Source organism: Zeus faber, assembly GCF_960531495.2.
Source record: "Zeus faber genome assembly, chromosome: 6".
Classification (NCBI taxonomy): Eukaryota; Metazoa; Chordata; class Actinopteri; order Zeiformes; family Zeidae; genus Zeus; species Zeus faber.
The window spans coordinates 24,795,076-24,819,408 of NC_137201.1; the positions used below are offsets into that span (position 1 = coordinate 24,795,076).

At 45.7% G+C, this 24,333-nt stretch overlaps 1 protein-coding gene and 1 long non-coding RNA gene across 2 annotated transcripts in view; both read right to left on the reverse strand.

Moving 5' to 3' along the window:
* Positions 1-17,660, reverse strand: part of peak1 (pseudopodium-enriched atypical kinase 1) — a gene marked incomplete at its 5' end in the record, with an annotated part of 26,902 nt that extends 9,242 nt beyond the window's left edge. Inside the window, 2 exons of the mRNA XM_080002897.1 lie at positions 3,572-3,903; positions 14,239-17,660. Coding sequence (XP_079859023.1) covers positions 3,572-3,903; positions 14,239-17,660 — 3,754 coding nt within the window. The remainder of the gene's footprint in view (positions 1-3,571; positions 3,904-14,238) is intronic.
* A 23-nt stretch (positions 17,661-17,683) lies between these two features.
* Positions 17,684-24,333, reverse strand: part of LOC307231687 — an 87,284-nt gene continuing 80,634 nt past the window's right edge. The window contains exon 5 of the long non-coding RNA XR_013844208.1: positions 17,684-17,788. This is a non-coding gene — a long non-coding RNA (uncharacterized lncRNA). The remainder of the gene's footprint in view (positions 17,789-24,333) is intronic.

A 24,333-nucleotide genomic window follows, 5' to 3' on the forward strand; every position in this document is an offset into this window, starting at 1 on the left:
CGCCAAAACACAAACAAACCAAGTTTCAGACGCGAAAACGCACAATTCATATTATGATCTCACGTTTCAGAAAGTGACTCATCGCCAAAGCAAAGCTCCTATTATCCTGGCTATTATTATCATCATCACTATTCTGATCACTTTTCAGCCCTTTCTGCTGCAACAAAACGAGGCAGTCGTTGAAGAGAAGGAGAGAGGAAAGTGGGCAGAAGAGACAAAAGGAGGGTGTGGGAGCGGAGGAAAGCATGAGAGAGGAAAACCGAAAAAAAAGATTGAATGTGAGAGAGGACGTGGAGCAGGAGGTGGGGAAAAGGAATGAAAAGGAAACGCGGGGAGGAGGAGAGAGCAAAGGAGAGGGAGAAAGTGAAATGAGACGGTGGACGCGCCTACCTCACTTCCACTTCACACTCAAATCACAGGTAGGTGGCATGCTCCGAGCTTTTACCTTTCCCGGGTGTCCCTACCGCACCGCTGGTTCGACAGGCAGGCAGGAAGACAGGTAGGTAGGCAGGCAGACAGACAGGCAGGCAGGCAGGCAGGCAGGCAGACAGACAGGTTGGTAGAAAGCTCCTAACACTATTAAACAAGTGCCTATCAGTAAGACAGCGAGCGGCGTTCTGTCTCCGTCGCCTGGCGCTCGAATTGAGAAGAGTTTAAGAGTGAGCGGGAGTGAGGGAGGAACTGGCAGAGAGAGAGAGAGAGAGAGAGAGAGAGAAAGAGAGAGAGAGAGAGAGAGAGAGAGAGAGAGAGAGAGAGGAGGGGGAGAGGGAGAGAGAGAGAGAGAGAGAGAGAGAGAGAGAGAGAGAGAGAGGAGGGGGAGAGGGAGAGGGCAAAAGCGAGATGCAGAACGAGATACTTTTGCATGCAATGTAAATCTGCCTCCGCCCGCCTGACGTTCAGATTGAGAGGAGCGCGAGTGCCAGTCATAAGGAAGTGGTAGATGATAAGAGATAGAAAGAGAAAGGAGAGAAGGAGCTCGATTGAGGAAAAAGAAGAAGGAAAGTACATTTGCGTCGATGGAGCAGCGTGTAACCTCGAGTGTGGCTGCGTGGGTGAGGGATGGCCAAGGTGCGGGGACATGCAGAGAAACAGGGGGAGGAGGAGGAGGAGGGCTGGAGAAGAAAAGAGAGAATCACTCCAGGATAAAAAAAAATGAAACAAGAAATCTTGAAATGACTGGTTTCAGTCGGCTCCTTCCCGGACACAAGATGGCGCTACGTCTCAATACAACACGAGGATCCACTGTATGATGATGATAATAATAATAATAATTATTATTATTATTTACATATTTATATAATTTATTAATACAGCTAACTACTACCTCTACTACTACTAATAAAAATAATAATAATATAATTATAAAACAATAATATCATCATCAAATTCAGGGAAGGTAAAAATATATACAGTCGGTATATTAAGTATGTATATATATATATATATATATATATATATATATATATATATATATATATATAATAAATAAAATAGCGATACTTACTGTTGACAAAACTGTTGCACAAGTATAATATGACACCCACCAAAATCACATTTGAAACAGAAACAGCTTCTACATGCATGCAAGCACTTGAACACGTCCACACTCAAATAAACCAATTATTAACCACCTCCGTTATACATCAGGGCTCTCGAAATTCCTCAGACGCAAATTCTATAATTGTTTTGTGTAAAAGGCTCCATCACAGCCAAACTCCGCCCGTCTGCCCTGAAGCAGATCTGCCTTCGGATTGAAACTCAACCCAGCGGCTCGACTCTTCCTCCGGCGTCAATGTGAAATCATTCAACTGACAAGGTCTAATTATGAATTTTCATATTATGAATAATGGCAGGGACGCCTCATCTCCCACTGTTGATCGTCACTGATTGAAAGTTGATGGGGCGTTTTCACGGACACAGACAAATCTTAGACTAAATCAGACTTTTAATCTGGACTAACTGAGATGGCCTTTCTCGGTCATGGTTTGAAATAGTCCTACTATTTTATTTTCCTCAGAAAAAAATCTGATTTCCAGAAGGAAGATTAGAGCTAATCTAGGTCTAAGTGAAGCTTAAATTCAAATTTTGGATAAATGGGCGTGGCCTCCAGGTCGACAATACAAGGACACAGACAACAGACGATAGAGAACATGGATGATCTGGACTAAGACCAGCACCAAGACCAGACAGAAGGAGCCGACTATTCCTTCAAATCCTTAGTCTACGACCTCCCAGAGAGAGAGAGAGAGAGAGAGAGAGAGAGAGAGACAGAGTATAAAGGGCGCCAAGTCAGACGAATCAAGATCAAAACTCAATTAAGGAAAAAAAAACAAAAAAAAAACGGACCGCGCGCCGCGGAACATCGCGGACCGCGGCGGAGGTCCCCGATGGAGGACCGAGAGGAGCCGGGTCGCTCCTCCAGCTTCTCGGTTCTGCTTTGAAATGCTGTTCCAGTCCCGCGAGCTCCTCGGATGGTTAGCGGAACGCTTCATAGCTAGGTTCAGACGACGAGGTGTGACAACATCAATTATCTTGAACCTTCCTCTGAACTCCGGGTTTGCTCAGACGTTCCCCATTGGGTTCTTCAGAAAACAGGTGGCGGCGGTTGGGAGGAAAACACGAAATGGGAACATTCCTTTTAGACTGTTCTCAGTTCACCGTTCACTGCACGTTTATAATTACTGTCGATCACAATTTTTTTTTTACCATAAACTCCCCCCCCCCCCCCCTCCCTGCAACAAGCAATTAACAGCCAGCACCTGAACAGCAGCAGCATCTAGTACAGCAGTAGATGAGTTTAGTTGTGCTGGATGCCAACACATCTCCTGCAATTGGTCCTTTAACGTTGTCGTTGACTATATCTATTTACTTATTTCCTAATTCAATTTCCAACGACTGGTTCTTGCGTCAAATATAAGGAGAAAAAAATAAACTCTGCCGCAATATGACCGTACTGTGTCAGGAGCGCTCACCCGCCGTTCTCCCTGGAGTGCACGCTTTCTTTCTACATTTACATCTACTGCACCCGACTGCACGCTGGCTTTGGCCAGCCCCAAAAAACACATTAAAAATGTGCACATTTCTGTGGAATTCCTGGACAATGTCGCCACTCGCAAATGTATCGACGCAAGTATTTCTATTCATTTGGTGTACAATGGACAAAGGAAAGAGAATTTCACACAAATGCATATTACAAACTTTAAGATATACTGTATAAAATAGATTGCTAGGTTCATTTAAGTTTGTCATGGAACACCTGTGTGTCTTTTTTCCATTGACGGTTAGAATGTGTACATACATTTCTTTAATTCCAGATTATGGTAGTCTTACAACTTTACACTTTAGTACATCTCAAGTTTAAAGTATTGTTTGTAAGAAAATACTGATCCATTCCTGGGCTGGATGGAGACAGTCTGGACTTTAAGCTGATTGCTGTAGGGTTGGGTATAGACTGGATAAGCTGATAATGATAGTGATTTCTTTAGGCTAATATCCCATACTAGTAGTGGCACCAATGCAGGCTGACCCTCAGACCTGTACACAGACAAAGCGGCCATCTTGCAAACCTTACCCAGGTTGCTGTAGGTGGCGCTGCAGGAGCTGGAGGCGGGGGAGTGCGAGTGCTGGGAGTGGTTTCCGTCGTCATCGTCGTCGGGCTCTTCGAGGCTGGGGCTGCCCTCGCTAGCTGAGGCCGGGGGGACGGCGGCGGCGGCGGCGGGGGGCTCAGCGCCCGAGCCCTCGTCCTCTCCACCTAGTCCCAACCCCATCCCCATCCCCATCTTCTGCCTCAGCCCCAGACCCAGCCCTGCCGCGGGGGACGAGAGGTTGAGCCTGGCGGGCAGCGACGCAGCGCCGGCCAGATCCCGCTCCCTGGCATCGCCGCCGCTAGATGCTGCTACCTGGCTGCAAAGGCAGACAGACAGACAGACAGACAGACAGATAGACAGAGAGAGAGACAGAGAGAGAGACAGAGAGAGAGAGAGAGGGGATCAGACGGACGGTTTAGCCGTCTGCGCTGTGATGTCTAAAGCTGCGTTGAGGTCAATTCTGTCCCTTCCCAATGTGAAGGTTCAAAATAAAGCAAACAATGCGCCCGCCTCCCGTGAAGGTCGGAGCAGTAACAGAACGCCTTTAGTCGTATTGTGACACATTTCACATTTCAGAGCCTTGTTTTCACATCATGATTTTCTCTGCAAAAGTGCTATGAGCATATTTTATTTTCATGTTTCGACAAAATCCTTCCCCACCCGTCCTTGTCTATAAAGGGAGTCGTCGAAAAAAGATCAGGGGAGAAGAGGCCCAGAGTCTTGGCAGGAGCTCGGAACCAGGCTGACCTTTTCAAATTTTGAAGGCTGACATGCTTCCAAATACTCCAAAGTGTGCACGGCCTCCAGGACGGTTTCCGGCAAACCCGAAATGCCCCAAATCATCTTTTGCGGGCACGTAGGGGAAGGCGACCTCAGGGGCCTCGAGTGTGCTCCTTGGCTTTCTTGGGTAATGAGGCGCCTGACAGAGGTGTGCCGAGAATACTGAGAAACAAAACTGATTGAAGCAGAAATCCAAGGAAATGAAAGCCGTTGTTAATCCGTTAAGATGCAAAAAAACCCCCAAAACAATAAAATAAAACCAGAAAGAAGAAAGAATCAATGGGGTTCCTGATATCTTTGTGATGAACGACTGGAGCACAAGGATACTGATGTAGAAACCCTAACTGGTATTCACGTCAGTATTCACTGATATGGGTTAGTATTTTTTATTGTTATTGCCATTTGTTTTTTTTACGATAACGGGGAAACGGGGACCAGTGCCGAGCCGTGGTGGGAACACAACCCTCGCCCGCTCGTCGACATTATACAACATGACTCACGCAAATGTAGCGCTATCGTATTTCATACGGCCATCGCAAAATCCTCCCTCCTAATCACACGGTGCTTATTTTATTTTCCCCAAATTGTTCAGCCCTATATTGAACCAATTCACCTGTAAGAAAAAGTTTATCCAGACACGTGAGCAGCAGTGATGCCAAATTGGAGTGGAGATCACAGTGAACTCAGATCATTACGGGATGGTTCATCCGATTGGGCGTTTCCTTCCATGACTAACGAGGCACCATTAACTTACAAGTGTCTTTGATAAAGTGTAACACATTCATGACACTGAACTGGGGCTGAATGATTATTAGTATTGTAACTTATTGTATTTTTACTGTTTGATTGCTTATTGTGTGTATGTATATATCGCAATTTTAATGTCAGTAGGGGGCAGTAGCTCAGGAGGTAACAGCGGGTCGTCTAGTGATCGCAAGATTGCTCGTTCAATCCCCGGCTCCTCCTGCTCTCGAGGAGAAGGTGTGCGCCTTGCAGGGCCGCTGCCGCCACCGATGTATGGATGTGTGTGTGAATGTGAGGCGGGTACTGTAAAGCGCTTTGAGTAGCAAGACTAGAAAAGCGCCTTATAAATGCAGCCAATTTATCATTTACTATCCTGCTGTTACTCTGTACTTTGTTTCCCCACTGAGCTGCTGCAACGCTTGAATTTCCCTTTTGGGGGATAAACACTGTACTTATCTTATCTTATGTTATGAGTGTTTGAATTAGAGCGGTAGAAGACTCGTCACTTCCTCTACAGTGGTGAGTTCGCAGGTCATTAAGACGACTAAAATCTTGATCACGATAGCGATCAAAGGAAAACAAGACTTGTCCGGTTTAACATTATGGGACGGTTTGGCAGACACAGATTAAGCCTTATCTGTCACTAAATCGCACGTTAAATCTGGACTAACTGAGATGCCCTTTCTCGGTCTAGATTTTTGAAGTAGTCTCAGACTTGCCCTAGTCTTGGTTTAAAAAAATCTGATTTCCAGAAGGAAGATTAGAGCTAATCCAGGTCCGAGTGAAGTTTAAATTAAATTTTTGGATTAATAGATGTGGGCCTCCAGGTCGATATGGACAAAGACCAGCACCAAGACCAGACAGAAGGAGCTGCACATCATAGTCTAGTACAAATTCATCTTCTATCAAGCAACATCTCAGAAAAAGGCATTTTAAAATTCTCAATTCAATTAAGTAGGATGAAATGAGTCCTGATTTCGATTAAACCTTATCTGCTAAACCACCCAGAATCGCAGCACAACAATAGGTAAAGGCTCAAGAGTGCAAGGAGTCCAACACTATAATTAGAAGAAAATAAAATGGCCCATTTTCTGTATTTTCAGTGCAAGGAATCTAACAACACCATAATTAGAGCATTTTTTTTTAAATTAAACTAGATTAAACTAAATTAAAGATTAAGTTGATGAAGATGAACTCGGTATAAATATTAAACCTCGTCTTTTCAGACTCCCACAGTGTCAGTCATTTCCCCGTCTCTGTCGTGTTGGCATCCCCAAGGCTACATAAATAAATATAAACCTGGAGGAAAAGAAAAAAACATAAAAGTGAATAAATACAACCTGAGAGCTCGTGGTCCCACCAGCTATAATAAAATCATGAGTTTGGTATAAATAAAACACCATCGTCTCCAGCCGCTCAGTGACAGAACATCCTGAGAAAGTTGCCGCTTGCAGTTGCATTCCAGACAAGCTGTGAAGACATTTTGAAGGAGTTGGCTTTCGACAAGGTTTTCATTTCAGAGAGGAGGTAATTATAGTAATTATCCGGATGGACCAGAAATGGAGTAACTACGTATGCTAATTTAAAAAAAAAGCAATCAAACGCCAGAGGTCTGTGTCCTCAATTATTGACTGAGGGAAAAGTATAGAATGAGAGATGTACACAACTTCATTTGCAAGTTCTCAAGTTCATTATTTTAGAAAGTCGATCAATTGCATTGAAAAGTCGGTTATTTTCATCACCCTCGTGCTGCCCGCAAGCGAATCATATGAGGGGGGTCAATCAGACAGATGTAGAATGAAGGTTTAGAAGTTCGTGAATAAATAAACAATCCTACGCAATGCCGTTGAAAGCCCCTTTGGCAAGGACAACAAAGGCGGATGCTCCCAGTTTAGTGCAGGACTGTCTTGCATTGTATCCCGAATACTTTGGATTTATTACACTCACAGATGTTTCCAAACTAACAAATCTAACCTAAAATAAACCTAATAATGAGTGGTGGAGTGGTCTAAGGAAGACGCACCACACACCGTGCACCCTGCAGACAGCCAGACTCTTTACTTAACAACCAAATCAAATGACCAACTCCCGAATGAACTCAAAGCACAAAAGTTGTGCAACAAACCACAAAGAATACAATTCAAACTGTTTGCAATACTAGATAAAATAACAGCCAAGAGGCAGTGCACACACACACACACACACACACACACACACACACACACACACACACACACACACACACACACACACACACACACACACACACACACACACACACACACACACACACACACACACACACTCTGAGACGCCCCCTGAAACAATAAATACCTTTGTGGCCAGTGCACGTCTCAATGTCAGGACCCGACTTGTCCGGACGACGTGGAGCTACCGCAGAGTTTTTCACTTTTCCTGAGATCCCTGCCGCGGGAACACCGCTGCCCAAATGCACAGCCACCGAAATAACAGGCAAAAAGCATCGCTAACCTCCAACAAGACCTCCTCCCCGCTGTGTTAACACGACCTGAGGTCGTGCCGGCCGGGGTGATCGGGGGAGAGAGAGAGAGAGAGAGAGAGTGAGAGCGAGAGAGAAGGGGAATTGGCGGCGAGGCCTGAGGTTGCGGCTTACCCGCTGTACTGGCTCACACAGCTTCCCATTTCTGAAGAAGCCCGGGGACGAGTCGCGGGGCGAGCTCACATTCTCGGCACGGCCGCTCGGTGCTCGGAAAAGGGGGAGAATTCCTTCCCTCCCCGACCCGTCCTGCCCTCGCTGCCCTCCTCTGTTTGCCTCTCACCTGTCGGAGGTGATGTGTGAAGAGCACGCCCACTCTTGGCAAATAACTTCAACCCCCGGAGAAGGAAACGAAGGGAGACGGATGAGGCGGCTTAACCCCTGAGCCTCTGATCGAAACCGAAAAAGGGGCTCGGCGGCGTCGGCTGGTCGGCCTGTATCGTACGCTTTAGAACATCCACTACCTCTACAACAACGAAGGTTCAACCCGAGCTGCCTACAGGGCATTTTGGGCGGAAGCTGTTTCATTTAAACGCCATTCTGTTTGTAGAGCACGTGTCAGCAAAGCTGCCAGATGAAATAAACAATTCAGACAAGGGGCGGAAATTCTTCCCGGTTAATCAATAACTGGACAAACTCGTAAAAAAAAACCCACCCACTGTGCCGTCATCATGTTATGCAATGTTATTTTATCACATTATTCACAACAAAATGCTTTATCCAGTCAGTTTATAGGGACGGTTTTGCAGACGAGGTTTTGTCTAAATCAGGACTTGGCTCATCCTACTTCAATTAATCTAGAATTTAAAAATGCCTTTCTGAGAAGTTGCTTAAGTTAAGGTGTATAAATCATAGACTAGGAGGTCCTAGACTAAGGATTGGAAGGACTAGTCGGCTCCTTCTGTCTGGTCTTGGTGCTGGTCTTAGTCCAGATCATCCATGTTTTCTATTGTCCATGTCGACATGCAGGCCACACCAACTTATCCTCGTTTTTTATTTCACTTAGACCTAGATTAGTTCTAATCTTTTTTCTGGAAATCAGAAATCAGTTTTAATAGCAAGACCAGGGCAAGTCCGAGACTATTTTAAACCTTGAAAGGCAATTTCACCTGGTCCAGATTTAAAGTGTGATTCAGTCTAAGATCAGGCCTGATCTGTGTCCCGTAGTGTTATAATGAAGGTAATACTGAAGGAAAAGTCATCGGTCCCAACGCCTCAACCAAACATCGAAAACGCGCTGAGGTAAATCTGACCCTTAAATATCAACTTACAAACTATACAAAATGTGTGAGTGAGCTTTGAGTAAGCGTTTCACAATATCCCGGCTTGGCTCATGAGCAGTCAGGTCATAAACACTGATACAGACAGACGATAAAGTCGCCGCACTGGAGTAAAGGTTAGATGGTGGAAAGTGTTTTGGTGGATCCCACCCAAATCCAAATGATGCGAACGCAGCAAAGTGTGAGCCCAGTCTGAGCTGGAATATTAGTTTGCACTTTGGTATTTTGACTATGGTCTTCATGCACATGGAGCTTCTGCCAGCAACTATATCAAATTGATGCCTTTAAGGAATATGTTGTCGGAGAAATACAAAGTCTTTGAGATGCTTGTAATTAATACAGTTCTTTAATATAATTTCACAATTTTGATATCATCTTAAAAAAGCTAGTTGTGCCTTAAGATGCTCTTTTGCTAACACGTAAACGCCCAATCCTATATTAGCTATGACAAACTTTTATTTTTCTTGTTGATGTTGATTAGTTTGACGTTGTCGTATTGATATATTGCACTAACATTTAGAAGCAGGTGCTCAGGAACCTTAAATTCCAGGTTGCTCCAACGGTCGATGTATGCATTGATTGTTTCCAGCCTCGCATGTAAGTCGACTTGACAATAGCATCTGCGCCTCCTGACTAAAAAATTAAGCGAGAGGAAGGAAAACAACGAAATATGCGCAGCACAACGTGTGCTGATTTGAGGGAAACTCCACAATAAAAGTATTTCACCCCAAATGCCAGTGTGAGTTAAGTTGAACTCCACCACTGTAGTCAGGAGCTCGGCGCTGAGCTCCAGTCATTATTGTCACGGAGAGGGAAAGGCTGGAGGTGGTGAAGGAAAAGCAGGGAGGCTGATTTGGAGACAGAATGGGGACGAGGCGTTGGGAGTGAACGGCACTGTGAGATATTTCAAATTCACAGTTCTATGGCTTAAAGGAAGAAAAGTGTAAAAGAAGTGTACGTGACAGCAGGGGCGAAGAAAAGTTAAAATGGTATGAAGTGGAGTGATAGATAGAGAGAAGGGGCAGGGGGGGTGGGGGTTATTTAAGTGGTGCAGTTGCAGAGGGTTGAGTATAAAGACAGTTAGAGGAACCTGAAAGAAGCGGGGCTGCAAATCCACATTAAATTATTTGATTTTATGGTATCAACCAGTTACATTAGTCGAAACCAAATAAACCAAAAGGTCCATTTTGTAGGTCGCCCTGGACAAAGGTGTCTGATAAATTTCGTAATGTAACGCAATATTTAAATAAATGTCTAGGACCGCACCTTAAACTACACCTGAATGCTGCACTAAGAGAAAATTCAAGGAAATGACGATTGAAGTAAATAAACTGACTCCTTTTTAAAACTGACTCCAAAAAAGCAGGCTTCAAGCAGGCTCAAACACAACGGCCAACGACGACTCACAGGCAACAAAAACATGAATAACCATCGTAATCAACTAGACCGCCATTTTGTTTGCGAACGTGTAACTAACTGTCATCCACTAAAAGGTGCCCTGCCATCCAAAGCAGCGAGTAAGAGTTCTGACCCGTGGCGGACCACCCCGCTGGCGTCCTGCTGGGCGAGCGGGGACCTGCTGTGCGGCTAATGGACGTGGCCATTAGAGAGAGGGCGGCACTGACCATCGGGACCTGACGGCGCAGGCTTCACGGCAAGTGGGCGAGCGGAGATGTGGAAATGAGATATAATTCCTCTGGAGTTTTGGCGAGGGGATCTGAGCGGCAGGAAGAGAATCGAAGAAGCAGCTGGCAAAGGGCGCGCGGCGTCAATTAGAGGGAGCACTGTGGGGGAAACAAGGGGGGGGGGGGCATGGCCGCCGCATGCTAAGTGCTTCATCAGAGGAGTGGGAGGCGGGAGAGGTGTTTGGTTCTGATGGAATATTAATGAATTCCACACTAGACAGCTTGTCCATACATGAAGGGTCATTCAATAACCATTTTTGTTGGAAGTAATGGTCGCCTCACGGGTGCTCACACAACTACTGACTTCTTCTAAACCCTTATTGAGATTGTTCACTAACGGCCGCGTGATGGAGCATTGTTCATTTGGGCTTAATCTCTGCTCCGCAGTGAAAGAGACAACGCTGCTCAGACAGACGGCAGCGATTCCCTTGGCGTGCACAGTCCATATGATGAGATTTTGACGGTTGTGTTTTCCGATAGATAATTATTAAGTCATTTATTATGCAATGCAATGGAGCAAAAAATACACATATACATACACATATATATAAACACATACATATAAATAAATATATGAGTATATAATATACACTACTCACAAAAAGTTAGGGATATTTGGCTTTCGGGTGAAATTTATGGAAAATGTAAAAAGTTCACGCTACAGTGATATTATATCATGAAAGTAGGGCATTAAAGTAGAAGCATGCAATGGTGATTTCCTCATCTCAAACAATTTATTGAAACAAAAGCCAACAACAGTGGTGGGTTTACCACAACAAAAAATGTCAATGTTTCAATAACTTGTCACGTGCCCTTGAGCATCAATTACAGCTTGACAACCAAGCTCATGCTGTTCACAAGTCGACTTATTGTCTGCTGAGGCCTGGCCCCCCACTCTACTTGAAGGGTGGCCCTCAGGTCACTGAGGTTCTGGGGTAAAGAGGTACGAGCCTCTACACAGCGACTCAGCTGGTCCCATAGGGTTTCTATGGGATTCAGGTCTGGAGAAAGTGCAGGCCACTCCATTTGAGGTACCCCAGTCTAGGCTGCCTGGCCCATGCAAGACGATGATGGCTGTGTCTGGTGGTGTGGTCAGGTACCCTTGCAGGTCGTCAAGCACGCAGACCACGCTGATGGAAACGGTTTTGAATGGTCTGACGTGACACTTGGTGCCTCTCACCTCCTTTAAATGTGCCTGGAGTTGAGTGGCATTCATTATCTCCTTCCGCAGGGCACTGTTCACAATGAAGCGCTCATCAGTGTGGGATGTGGCCAAAGGACGTTCACTTCTATGCCTTTCTGTGACTCTTCCAGTCTCTGTATCTCTGTTGCAACCTGCTGATGACACTCTGTGACACTCTAAGCTCAGTGGCCACTTCCCTCTGAGAACATCCTGTTTGAAGCCTCGCAGTGGCGAGGTACTGTTGATCAATTGTTAGGTGTCGTCTTGGTCTCATGATGTCAAAATGTGAACAGCATGATGAAGAGGACTGTTTAAATACCAATTCTAATTGAACCAGGAAATGTATTGGTCGATTCATGGATCAAACACCTGTTGTGAATTTTGCCGTTCAGCTCCTTGTTAGAGAACAGCAAGTTGTGCAAAAAGTACTGAAACATTGAGCAGTTGGACATGTGCATTCAAAAGTTTAGAGAAGGTCAAATTAAGTTCACCTGTAAAGGTTATAGTGCATTTTAGGTTCTTCCTGAAATTTCACCCGAAAGCCGAATATCCCTAACTTTTTGTGAGTAGTGTATATTGACAGACAGACAGACAGACAGACAGACAGGGCCCACATTAGGTGATTCGCGAACGACAACGACAAGATTGAGCAGATTTCCATTTACGCACATTAAGCGTCCGACATTTTCAGGCTCTCTTCTGCGCACAGACAAAACAAATGCGTCCTTTGAGGAGAACGAATCTCGAGACGGGGAACCGACGAGCAGAGTTTTGTGGCACTCCCGCACCGCGAGCATCTTCCCGCGAGTACGTCGCATGGACACGGAGGCCGTGCCGCTCGCCACTGAGGTTGTTCGTGCGGCGAACCTGCAGCACCTCCATTTCGGAAGACCACACTCGCCCACCTGCCGCTTTGCTTGGCGCCGCCACTATGCAGGCGCACCATCTCATTGGCTGTTGGAAATTGCCGTCGCGATTTGAGGCTTTGACACACAAAACTTTGACAAAACTTCGCATTTACTTACTATGTCAGTCATGAAAACTCTGTAATTACCAAAACCCCAAATCTTGCGAAAATATATCAAATCTCACACACATAAGTAAATAAATAAACCCCAGTCAGATGGTGCGAGAGCTTAGCTTGTGAAACGTGTGGAAAAAAACAACAGGACAACAGAATTAATCACGACACTGCCCTCTGTGAGAGAAGAACTCTAGTATCACCTTAGAAGGAAAGGTGAAACATGTTGAGAAGCGGCGCCGAGAACCCATACACACACACACACACACTGTTGTGTGTGTGTGTGTGTGTGTGTGTGTGTGTGTGTGTGTGTGTGTGTGTGTGTGAGGTCGGAGTAAACACCTGGTAAAAAGAACAACAGAACACATTTCTTGTGCACTTCTAAACCAAAGAAATAAAAAGTAAATTCAGAGACCGGTCCTCACTAGTATAGTAACACACACACACACACACACACACACACACACACACACACACACACACAGTGGGGAAAAGTAAGATTACATTTTAGAATTCTCCGTAACTGCTTTTGAAACCAAACCAATAACATAAATGTTGCATAAAAGTTGACTTTAAACCAATGAAAAGCGCCAATTACAGTGAAAAATGTATCTTGAACGCGATCTCTCTGCCACTTTGCCAGTACAGTATATACATGTTTTTTTACCCTGACTTTGGCATGAAGGGATGGATTGTAATCTGGAAGATCCTGAAGCAGGTAAGACGTATGGGACCCCCACACATGACCCCAACGTTCACACCAGCCACCGTCCAGCCAGACAAGCTGCCCACGCAAACAGCCGAACTCACCAGCGAGTTTTCACAGGGTAACGTTGAATGCAAGGTCAATGCGTGCTCAAATACCTCGATCCCTGCTATCAACCCATAACACGGCTGCTGAATTGAAGCTGAACAATGGACGAGTAAAAATAAGACCTGCTATCATTCTTTCGTGGGATGAAATAAATAAACATTGCCGCCGTAAAACACTGATACTAGAAAATAACCCCCTTCAAACAGATGAACACGCACAAGCACAGACAATAAGATAAGCAATGAACACCTGCAATGGGGTCTGAAATAGATCAAGTAATAAGGGTAACCAAATTGGAAATAATATCACGTTTATCAAGTATTTATAGATGTGATTTTTTTAACTGCAGTATTCTGCAAACGCTGCAGCTATAACACCTGAATTCCCCCCCCACCCGCCCGGGCCTCACGTGTGTCCATGTTTGGAATTTCATGTGAGCCCTGTTTCAATCCTCCTCCTAATTAGCCGTCCTGCAAATGCCTGCATTGTTAGAATTTTAAAAGGGCACTTTGAAAAGTAGATTCATTTGCTAATGCTTTGCAATACCAGCTACAGGAGGAAACAGCAGAATGCCTCCCTCAAAAGCGTAATCTCATTCGAGCGCAACGGATCCATGCTTGGCAAATTACCTGATGACGCTGTTGATGAAGTCAGTTCCCGTGGCGTGTGGGGACGGCGTTCTCCTCGGGGTCGGCACTGTGGGGGCCTTGCTCTCCTCTGCCATCAGTGCTTTGTCTCTGCACCCCTGTAAGCGCACTTCTCCTTCTCCATCACTAGGGGTGCTACCACCGTCTGGCTTGTAGGTAAAAATGATTGTAGGCTTCTGATTGGGGTCCTCTGGCTTAGCCTCAGTGAACCAGTGGTGGCGCTGGATTGGCGGGGGCGGCAGCATGTGGATGACTGTGCCGTCCAGCCCCACCAGCTTGCCTTTGTCCTTTTCTTTGTCCGTCTTCTCCTTGGAATCGTCTTCATCCTTCCGCCGGCGGAAGAAGCTCTTGAAGGAGATCCAGCGTTTGGGTTTCGTGTTCTCGACCGACGTTCGTCTACTTTCCCCTCCGGCCGGACTAGTTTCGCCGTCACTGGGTCGCGTGGGAGAACTGGCGGCGGACGACTTGTTCCAGTTGCCAAAATGTCTCTGAAGGATGTTTGATGCATGGTAAGGGGATGAGGTGGACCTGGGAGGAGGGAAAGGAGCATGAGGCTCTGATTTGGGGCTGCAGGGTGGGATGGCAGCTGAGGCGCTCTGTGATTTGGGCAGCAACTTTGAGGGAGTGTCCTTTTTGCTCTTGGAAAGACAGCCGTCTGCGGATGAGAAGAGAGATTTGGGTCGGGCAAGACTTTCCTTGGTTGCATCAGGTGGAATAGCATAGAGCTCCTCAGAGCTGAAGGTTTTAGAATGCAGCGAGGGCGATTCCGGAGGAGATTGAGGTGGTTGAATGGAGGCCACTATCTGGGAAAGCACAGCACTGGCCTCTTCTCGATGGCTTGATCCTGTCACAAAAGACAGATCTGTCCTGGCCTCCTTATTGCAAGTAGTGTCCCCACTCTTCTTGTGAGACTGTGTGATGGCTGCAGCAGCAGCGGGGCTGCTTTTGGGCAGGCTTGCAGTGCAGGCAAGAGCAGTGGGAGTGTTTGTAGTTGTAGTGGGAGAGACAGCAGCAACAGTGGTGCTCAATACAGTGCTTGTCACAGTGATAGAATCCATAGTGGTTCGAGGTTGAAGATGTGCAGGCTTTGAGGCTGCATTTGATGCTGTTTTTTGCTCTTCATAATAGGCTCTTTCTGAGCCAGAGATTGTTTTCTCTGTTGAGGAGGACTGGACACTCTCAGCTGATCCAATTTCCTCATAAGTATGGCTTGCAACTCTACTGCCTTTTGGGGGTGGAAGCTCCCCACTGAGTCCAAGAAAGCTCTTATACACAGCTAGGTTGTCATATGCGCTTGGGTTGATGACAATGGGTACCTTGACAGCATTCTTGGAACTGCGGGCATAGGCTGGCTCATCACGGATTATAATGGGAAAAGGTGGCATTCCAGCGTTGTTGAAGCTATTGAACTTTATTTCTGACAAGTTTGGAGATTTCACAGGTACAGTGCGGGAGGAAGACAGCCCGGCGATGGGGGAAGTAGGAGCTGATTTGTGACTGCATTGTCGAGGGGGGATGGCAGGGCCATGTGCACTCCCCAGCCCTAGATCTACTCTGGGGATCTTCTGGCGAGGGCTTGTACTGGACGTCCACACCTCTTGGTACCTGATGCACCCAGGTTTCTTGCGGGAGTTGACTGGCAATGCAGCGGAGGTGGATGATGTTTGAAAAGTTGGGGAGCTTGGGGAAATGGGGAAAGATGGAGATAGAGGCTGGCCTACAGGAGAGCTAGGGAACGGATTAGGGCTTGTGGGGCTTTTAGGTTTTGGAGTAGAGTCTGGCATTGGCTCCTCTTTGTTGGCCATGGATGCAGACACATCCACAACAGTGTAAGGCTTGCAGATCAGAGATTTCTCTAGATTGACAACACGGTAAGGCTTAGCTTGTTCCTCTGTGGGACTGAAGCTGATGGTGACCGGTTGACCAGGAAGCGCCTGGGGCATCAATGCGCCCTCTTTACCAGCCTGCTCCTCTAAGCGGATGGCTAGGACCGCCGTGTGTGTTTCTGTTGCTTTGAGTGGACTCAGTGCTCTGTGGACAGGCTTTGTCGCTGAAGTGCAGGGCATGGGAGCCTTGGAAGATGAAGGAGAGTGCAGGCCATTTCTGAGACCACATGGGGCACTGCTCCCGCTGCTGGAGGTTGTGCGTGACTCCCCTGGAATTGATGAGGAGGATTCGGGTGAAGTGGTGGATTCCGAATTGGAGAGGAAGCCACTGCCTTGCATGTCACAATGTCCATATGCAAGGAGAGCCCCGTTGGAGTCTAAAGAGGGATATCCATTCAGAATCTCATCATAACTGTCGTCATAGTCGACAGCACAAATTCTCTGCAGTGAGCGGTTGCGCAGTGGCACTGTATTCCACTTTTTTCCCGCAGCAAATGGCACTGGAGACAACGTGGCAGCGCGGAAATTAGCAAATCGTGGTTGACCTCGCATGCGGATTTCCATGGCCAGCAACTCCTCATCGCTTTCATCCCAGCTCTCGTGTTCATCATCCTCCCCTTCACTCTCCTCATCCTCCTCATCGTCGTCGTCTTCACCGTCGCTAGAAAACTCAGGATAGCAGAAGCGGCCACCTTCAGTGCTGATGACCTCAGTGCTGTTGCTGAGGGAAACTCGTTTGTGGGTGGTCCCGCCACTCCCACTACCGCTGCACATGGCCAAGCAGCTGGAGGCCGGAAGACCTCTTTCAAGGGAGCGCCGGTATGAAGTATTTATTCGTCCAAAAAATAGATCCCTGGAGCCGGAAAGGGGACAGGGGCTAGGTCCAGGTCCTAGACCAGCTATCTCTTTGAGGACATCAGTCAGTCCACTGTTGTTGTTGTTGCTGCTTGGAGCCCGTGGGCTGAGTGGTCCATAACCCTCTATCTCCTCCCCCCCATCATCTCCTTCATTGTTGTTAGACCCAGCGGGCCTTTTACGATTTAGACCGTTGCGGTTCCAGACTGTGAAGGCTGATATTTTGCCCTGTTCTCCTGCATCTGGCGGCCGGTGGACATTGCCGTCTGAATCCAGGCCAGCTGAGGAGCACGGCAGCATCATGGTGGGCTTGACCGCGATGGTGGGCTTCTTGGCCACTGGGGGACGGAAGTGTCCCGAGCGCGCAGACACACCTCCGCTCTTCTGGGAGATGTTGGTGAGGTCAGGGTTGGGTTTGGCTCCAGGGGACGGTTGATTCTGCTGCTGCTGCTGCTGCTGCTGCTGCTGCTGCTGCTGCTGCTGCTGCTGCTGCTGCTGCTGCGGGTGTGGGTGTGGGTGTGGGTGTGGGTGTGGAGGCCTCTGCTCGGACTGGAGCTTTCCCACACTGCTCTGGGTCAGACGGTGCAGGCTTTTGGGTTTGAAGCAGTTCTTGCACTCGCCCGGTTTCCACACATGCTCGGTGAAGGTGCTGCAGGCAGACATGGCTGCGGGAGCAGTCGGGCGGCGTGCCGGGTCAGTGGACAGGAAACCCCTCCATGGAGCCACAGGTCTCTTGTGTGAAGATCACTGGGTTCTGTTTAGACCTTGTGTCTCTCAGACAGACGCTGGATCTGAAAAACAGCACGATAAGAGAACAAAAACATTCCGTCAACATGACTGTGAACACAACTATTGATATAGTGATATGAGACAAGATATCGTCTGGATTTTTGTCATATTAATGTGGTCATATAATAAAATGATGTATTTTCCTGGTCTTAAAGGCTGCATTAAAGCTATTTCCTGAACTTTGTAGACGATTCAAGCTGTTCTCATCAATGTCTCTACCTGCTTGTCCATAAAACCCACATTACTAACGATTGCTTCTCTTACGTGTAACTATCTCTTGAAGTAGTAACCCCCCAAAATATTTTCAAATTATTGATATTTCAGCATTCCGTCAAAAATATTGTGTGATGTGACTTTGTCAATATCAGCCAACCCTCCCCACAACCAGGTTATTCATAATATGACCTACCTGGTATGAATATTATTCATACAGGAAAAACAAAAACATTGAGGTTCAAAATGACATGCAAACAGAGATGGCTGTATTTGGATATATATGAATGTAAAGCAGTATAATGTGTGTGTATGTGTGTACGAAATGTTGTCTGTACGTGTGTCTCTGTGTGTCTGTGTGAGAATAGAGTGAAAGCACTAAATAAAGAGTAGGGCTATTTTCTCCCCATAGGGTGGCAGTATGTCTCCACTTTGCAATTGTAACTAAAGGTCTATGACTAGAAAACTGTAAAGGACAGGACTTTTCTGGAACAATGAAACTTTTTGGATTTTTTTTTAATTAAAATGTGATTCAATGTGTGTGAAAAATGTAATGTGCAATACTATTCCATACAAGAATGACCTTCAAATGCATTAATTGTAACTTCGTCACAGCAGATGAAAGGTAGGCGGTGATTGAGGACAATATCTACAATATAGGAGCTGGGAAGAGATTAAAAAAAAAAAAAAAATATATATATATATATATATATATATATATATATATATAGAATAAAAACATTAATATATTTTCAAATATTTTTAAATATTGTTTTTTGAAACTCGGTCACGGATAGTATCCAGGCCGACCAGATCAGACATGACCGTTTCAGTATCATGAAATTGCATATTTGAGAGAGAGAGAGAGAGAGAGAGAGAGAGAGAGAGAGAGAGAGAGAGAGAGAGAGAGAGAGAGAGAGAGAGAGAGAGAGAGAGAGAGAGAGAGAGAGAGAGAGAGAGAGAGAGAGAGAGAGAGAGAGAGAGAGAGAGAGAGAGAGAGAGAGAGAGAGAGAGAGAGACCTCGGTCTGGCGAGGTTGCACTTTCTGGTGTGAGAAAAACCACAAAAACACTTTGTCATGTTCTCCCTCTTGGTGGTAAGCTGTTGCAGTGAACTCTCTTAATGTCCCCTCTCCATCAGAAAGACCCAAGGAGCCACATAGGTTGTAATTTGTGGTCCGGGGTTTTTCAGGCTGTTTGGCGTGCGCAAAACCAATTGCTGATGGTATTGTGATGTTTGATAATAAGCACGATGAGGTTTCAAATATTTGTGACTGCCTGAAAAATTCATGGCAATTCTGCTCCGGCGTAATTTGAAAAATATCACTGCAGTGGAAGACACAAAAAAAGCAAAATAAAAACCCATTTGCATTTCATTTATTTCTAATCTGAACTGACTGATCCGCCCACTCACAACCAATTACACAACCACACACACCCTTGAAACGCAAAGTGGAAAAGAAAATGATAAACGCCGCGTTGAACAGATGGAAAACAAAATAAAGGCTCGACAGGATAGAAATACGCTGCTTCACCACTCACCAGCGACAACCTTTACATAATTTCAATTACTAAAGCCATGAGGGGTTTTTGTGAAGGACATTTATATTTCAAACGAAGGACGTTTGAAAGAGGAAGAAAACATTGGATTCATTAAAAACAATGAGCAACAACAGAGAGGGAAATAATGGAATGGAATGGTAAATAAGGGAGGAAACGTGAATAAATAAAAAATGGCTTTCTCTGGTTGATAAAACGTTCAATGCATGTGGTGCACTCTGCTCGGGGGGGGGGGGGCTTTTCGATTGGGATCAGCAAAGAAACAAAAAAAAGAATCGAAAAGACCAAAGCACAGAAGTGGAAGTGGAGGACAGGAAGAAATATTTTCAAGTTCTTAAGACGGATACAGTGCATTCCTGATCTAATCTGAAATTAATCTCGACGAGATTCATGCCCTTGGATCTTCAAATTCTCTCTGTAATTCTACATTGGAATCGTTGGAGAAAAAAAAAAAAAAAAAAAAAAAAAAAAAAAAAAAAAAAGGAAATTCTGTCATCTTGAATTATGGAAAAATACAATTTTTTAAACTTCAACCAAGTAGTGAACCATGTATTTTGCACCGTAGCAAGTGAAAGGAACGTATATTTAAAACATGAGTTGTTGAAGTTTTAGTCGTTTCCCTGTCAGAGGCAAACCATACGCACAGAGAAGGACTGGAGGTTTGGACTCGTTTCCCTGGAAAGTTACAATGATTGAGAGTTCTGCTCCTTCCGCTGTTTGGGGAGAAGATCCATCCAGCTCAGTTTGCTGTCGCTTGATTTGAGGCTGAATTCTCTGCCCCCTCAAGCTGGTGTGAGCCAGTACGTGCTCGACATGGAGGACTACCTCCCACCGCGCCCGCATCAGGCTCCGTCCCTCCACCAGCTCCATCCCTCCTCGGCCCCCCACCAGCGTCATGCTCCGTCCCTCAACCCGCGACACCCCATCTCTACCTCAACCCACGACTTGATCCATCCCTCCACCCGGGTCACGCTCCATCCCTCAACCTGTGTCACGCTCCATCCCTACCTCCACCCGCATCACGCTCCACCCCTTCACCCGCATCACCCTCCATCCCTACCTCCACCCACGTCACACTCCATCCCTACCTCCACCCGCATCATGCTCCATCCCTCCAAACGAGTCACGCTTCATCCCTCTACCCGGGTCACGCTCCATTCCTCATCCCGGGTCACGCTCCATCACTCCACCGAGGTGACGCTCCATCCCTCAACCCAGATCATGCTCCATCCCTACCTGGACACGCATCACGCTCCATCCCTTCATCCGTGTCACGCTACATTCCTACCTCCACCCGCATCACGCTTCATCCCTGCATCCACCTGCGTCACCTCACGCTTCATCCCTACCTCTACCCATGTCACTCTCCATCCCTGCCTCCACCTACATCACGCTCCATCCCTCCACCTGCATCAGGCTCCATCCCTCCACCTGTATCACGCTCCATCCCTCCACCTGCATCACGCTCCATCCCTCCAAATAAGTCACGTTTCATCCCTCTACCCGGGTCACGGGTAGAGGGATGATCACCCTCAATCCCTACCTTGACCCGTGTCACGCTTCATCCATACCTCCACCTGTGTCACGCTTCATCCATACCTCCACCCGTGTCATGCTTCATCCCTACATCCACCCGCATCACACTTCATCCCTACCGTGACGCAGATAAAATCTATCTGCGTCACGCTCTATCCCTCCCTTCACCCATGTCACGCTCCATCCTAAACCCCAACCCGCACCATGCTCCATCCCTACCTTCAGCCACATCACGCTCCATCCCAAACCCCAAACCGTATCACGCTCCATCCCTACCTACTCACGCATCAGGCTCCATCCCTCCAACAGCTCCATCTCCCCTTATCCCTCCACCCGCATCACGCTCCACCCCTCCAAACGGCTCATGTTTCAACCCTCCACCCGGGTCACGCTCCATCCCTCCACCTGTGTGAGGACTCATGCCTCCACCCGGGTCACGCTCCATCCCTCCACCCGGGTCACGCTGGTCAGATCCTGCGCTGAAGGATACTGCCTGGCGACGCCCTGGACGTGCCCCGGGCGAGACACAATAAAGCAGGAACTGCCCGACTGAACGGAGCGAGAGACTGCTGCCAGAGGCCCGTGGGCGGGGGAAGAGTTATCCTGTCGCACGGCAGTCATATCCTGACAGGAAGCGATGACTGTAACTTACACTGCGCCGACCCAAACCAGCCATACAACTTAAGAGACCGTAAAACACTCATGACAAACTGTGTGTTTGGGACGAAAAAAACTGAACTCCATGGTAGAACGATCTCGGGTGGACCGCGTAATTTGCTCTTTTTCGTTTACCGTCTTCCAGGGCTGGGAGAGGAGTCGCACCTCTGGTTAAATAAAACTCAAGGCTGCGTTTTTCTGCGCCACCACAACAAGAATCTTGAAACTATTGCTCCTATTGCTTTCCCCTCAAAAGAGAAACAACGCACGGGGAGGCACGGTGGAGCGGTGGATGGTGCTGTGGCCGTGGGTTCAAATCCCGTCTCTCCCATCTCATTCCCTTCACATCCCTTCAACATCCAAAGAGACGGTTGGAAGGAGAGCCAAGGAATTTATTTCATAGTTGAAATGAACGGAATGAAATGAAAAACTCTGTTCATTTAAGGGGTGCAATTTAAAAAAATAAAAGGGAAATTAAAAATGAAAAAAGATCGCAATCCAGGGATTACCAGTTAATAACAATTGTCTTCTGTAAAGAGGATCCGATTAATTGAAATATTTGAATGAATCCAGAATTGTCCTTTTTTAAACCACAGTTCACTGTTTTGTTTTGCCCATTTAAAAATGTGTTGTTTTTTTTTTTTTTTTTTTTTTTTTTTTTTAAATCAATTTTTTTTGTGACTCCTGGATGACATAATGTACCCCAGCCGCCGAGGTTCCTTCCTAAAGTAATTTAAATCAAGCAGCTGTTTTGATTATATTTCCATTTCCCCATTTCCACACAACGTAAACTGGCACAGACTTAAACACAAACATAGACGTGTTTTACGGATTCAGTTTCCCATCGAGCCAAAGGCACAGAACATAACATTCCATAACACAAGCGCTCTATTATTATTATTATTATTATTATTATGACATTGTTAATGTACGCAGTTCATCATGCAGAACATCTAAATACTACACCTCCCTGAGGGCACCGTTGAAAATTATGTTATCAAATTCATACTCATTCAATTTGCTCCATTTGCTTTTATGCTTCTTTTTTTTTTTTTTCCTTTTTTATCAAGCGCGCTCACTCACAGCCTTGAGCCAAATGATGGAGCACAAAACATATGATGATTGAGTCATTGCGATGAAGTTTCAATAATGATGATAAAATAAAAAAACACGGTGGTGACATATTTGCAATGTTTAGATAAGAACGAACAAATAAATTCAATTATTTGTAAAACACATGTCCGGACAATTGTTTCCACTGATGCTCAAAACTGGAAATATGATGAGTGTCTGCTTGATGCACTCAAGAGCACAGGCCTAAATAAACTGAATAAACTAAATAAAGAAAATAAAGAAAATGACATTTTAGTTTCATGGACGAAGACTACGCACAGCCCCACCGTGCCAATAAATCTAATGATAAATAAAGAATCTTCTTCTTCTAAAGTGAAAGATCTCAAAACAATCTTAAAAACTGGTGAAGTTAAATATAACCTAAATGTTCAGTATAAGGTGTTCCACCCTTTCCCTACTAGTTTATTCTGTACATTCCTGTTTTTGGTTACGGCAACATTCCCGTCTTAATTATTGGATGAGGCCGCGGCGCGATTTAACTGGATTTCCCCCCGAAGAATGAGATTTGAAATGACAATCAAATCCATGTTTTCACCTTCTATTAGAGGACACTTCTATATCAAGCACTTTGTTCCTGGCTGTTCAATTCTTATTTTCTTACTAATTCTCTATCGGTCATTGGCATCACTTCACTGCTGCATTGACTGAACTGTAACTGTAACTGTAACTTCTTCTTTGGTAAATAGTTAATGGACTGCAATTTAAAAAATTGCTCTTCTAATCTTGCGACCACTCAAAGCGCTTTACAAAACAGCGAGGAGCACACCTGCTCATCCAGAGCTGCTCATCCACGCTTCCACGTACTGCCAGGAGGAGCCGGGGATCATACCAGGAACCCTCTGATTACTGGACGACCTGGCTCTACCTCCTGAGCCACTGTCGCCCAACATCTGGAAAGAACATTTGGGAACTGGAGAGAAATTATAATCATTTCCAACTTTCCTTCATATCGGACACCAGCTCTCATGTTTTACATGACAGGAAAAACCAACTTAAATAGACGAGATGTGTTCAAGACCAGAAATATTCGGTATATTTTTATATATATCTGACTATTTCTGTTTTTGTTTTTTTTGACAAATTGTATATATTTGGCATTTTTTTATTCCATTTTTTTTTCATTTTATTTTATTTTTTCGGGCTTTTAATTTTTTTTATGTTAATCATCTGTAGTGAACTGCACAGAACCGCAAATTACTCGTATATATAAATGTACCCAACAAAAAAATTTCAAAACAAAAAAAATTCAGTTGTAATAAGAAGAAGAAGAAAAAGAAGAAGAAGACGACCAGAATAGAATGAAAGGTTGATAAGCACTAAAGAAATGTGTTTCGATTTGTGAAACAAACTGAGATACACCCAACTACAGAACAAACATTCTCCAAGCAAGGCAACTTTACTAGAATCTGGGTATTTTGGGAGAAGGTGTAGCTACATCAGTGCGTAGAA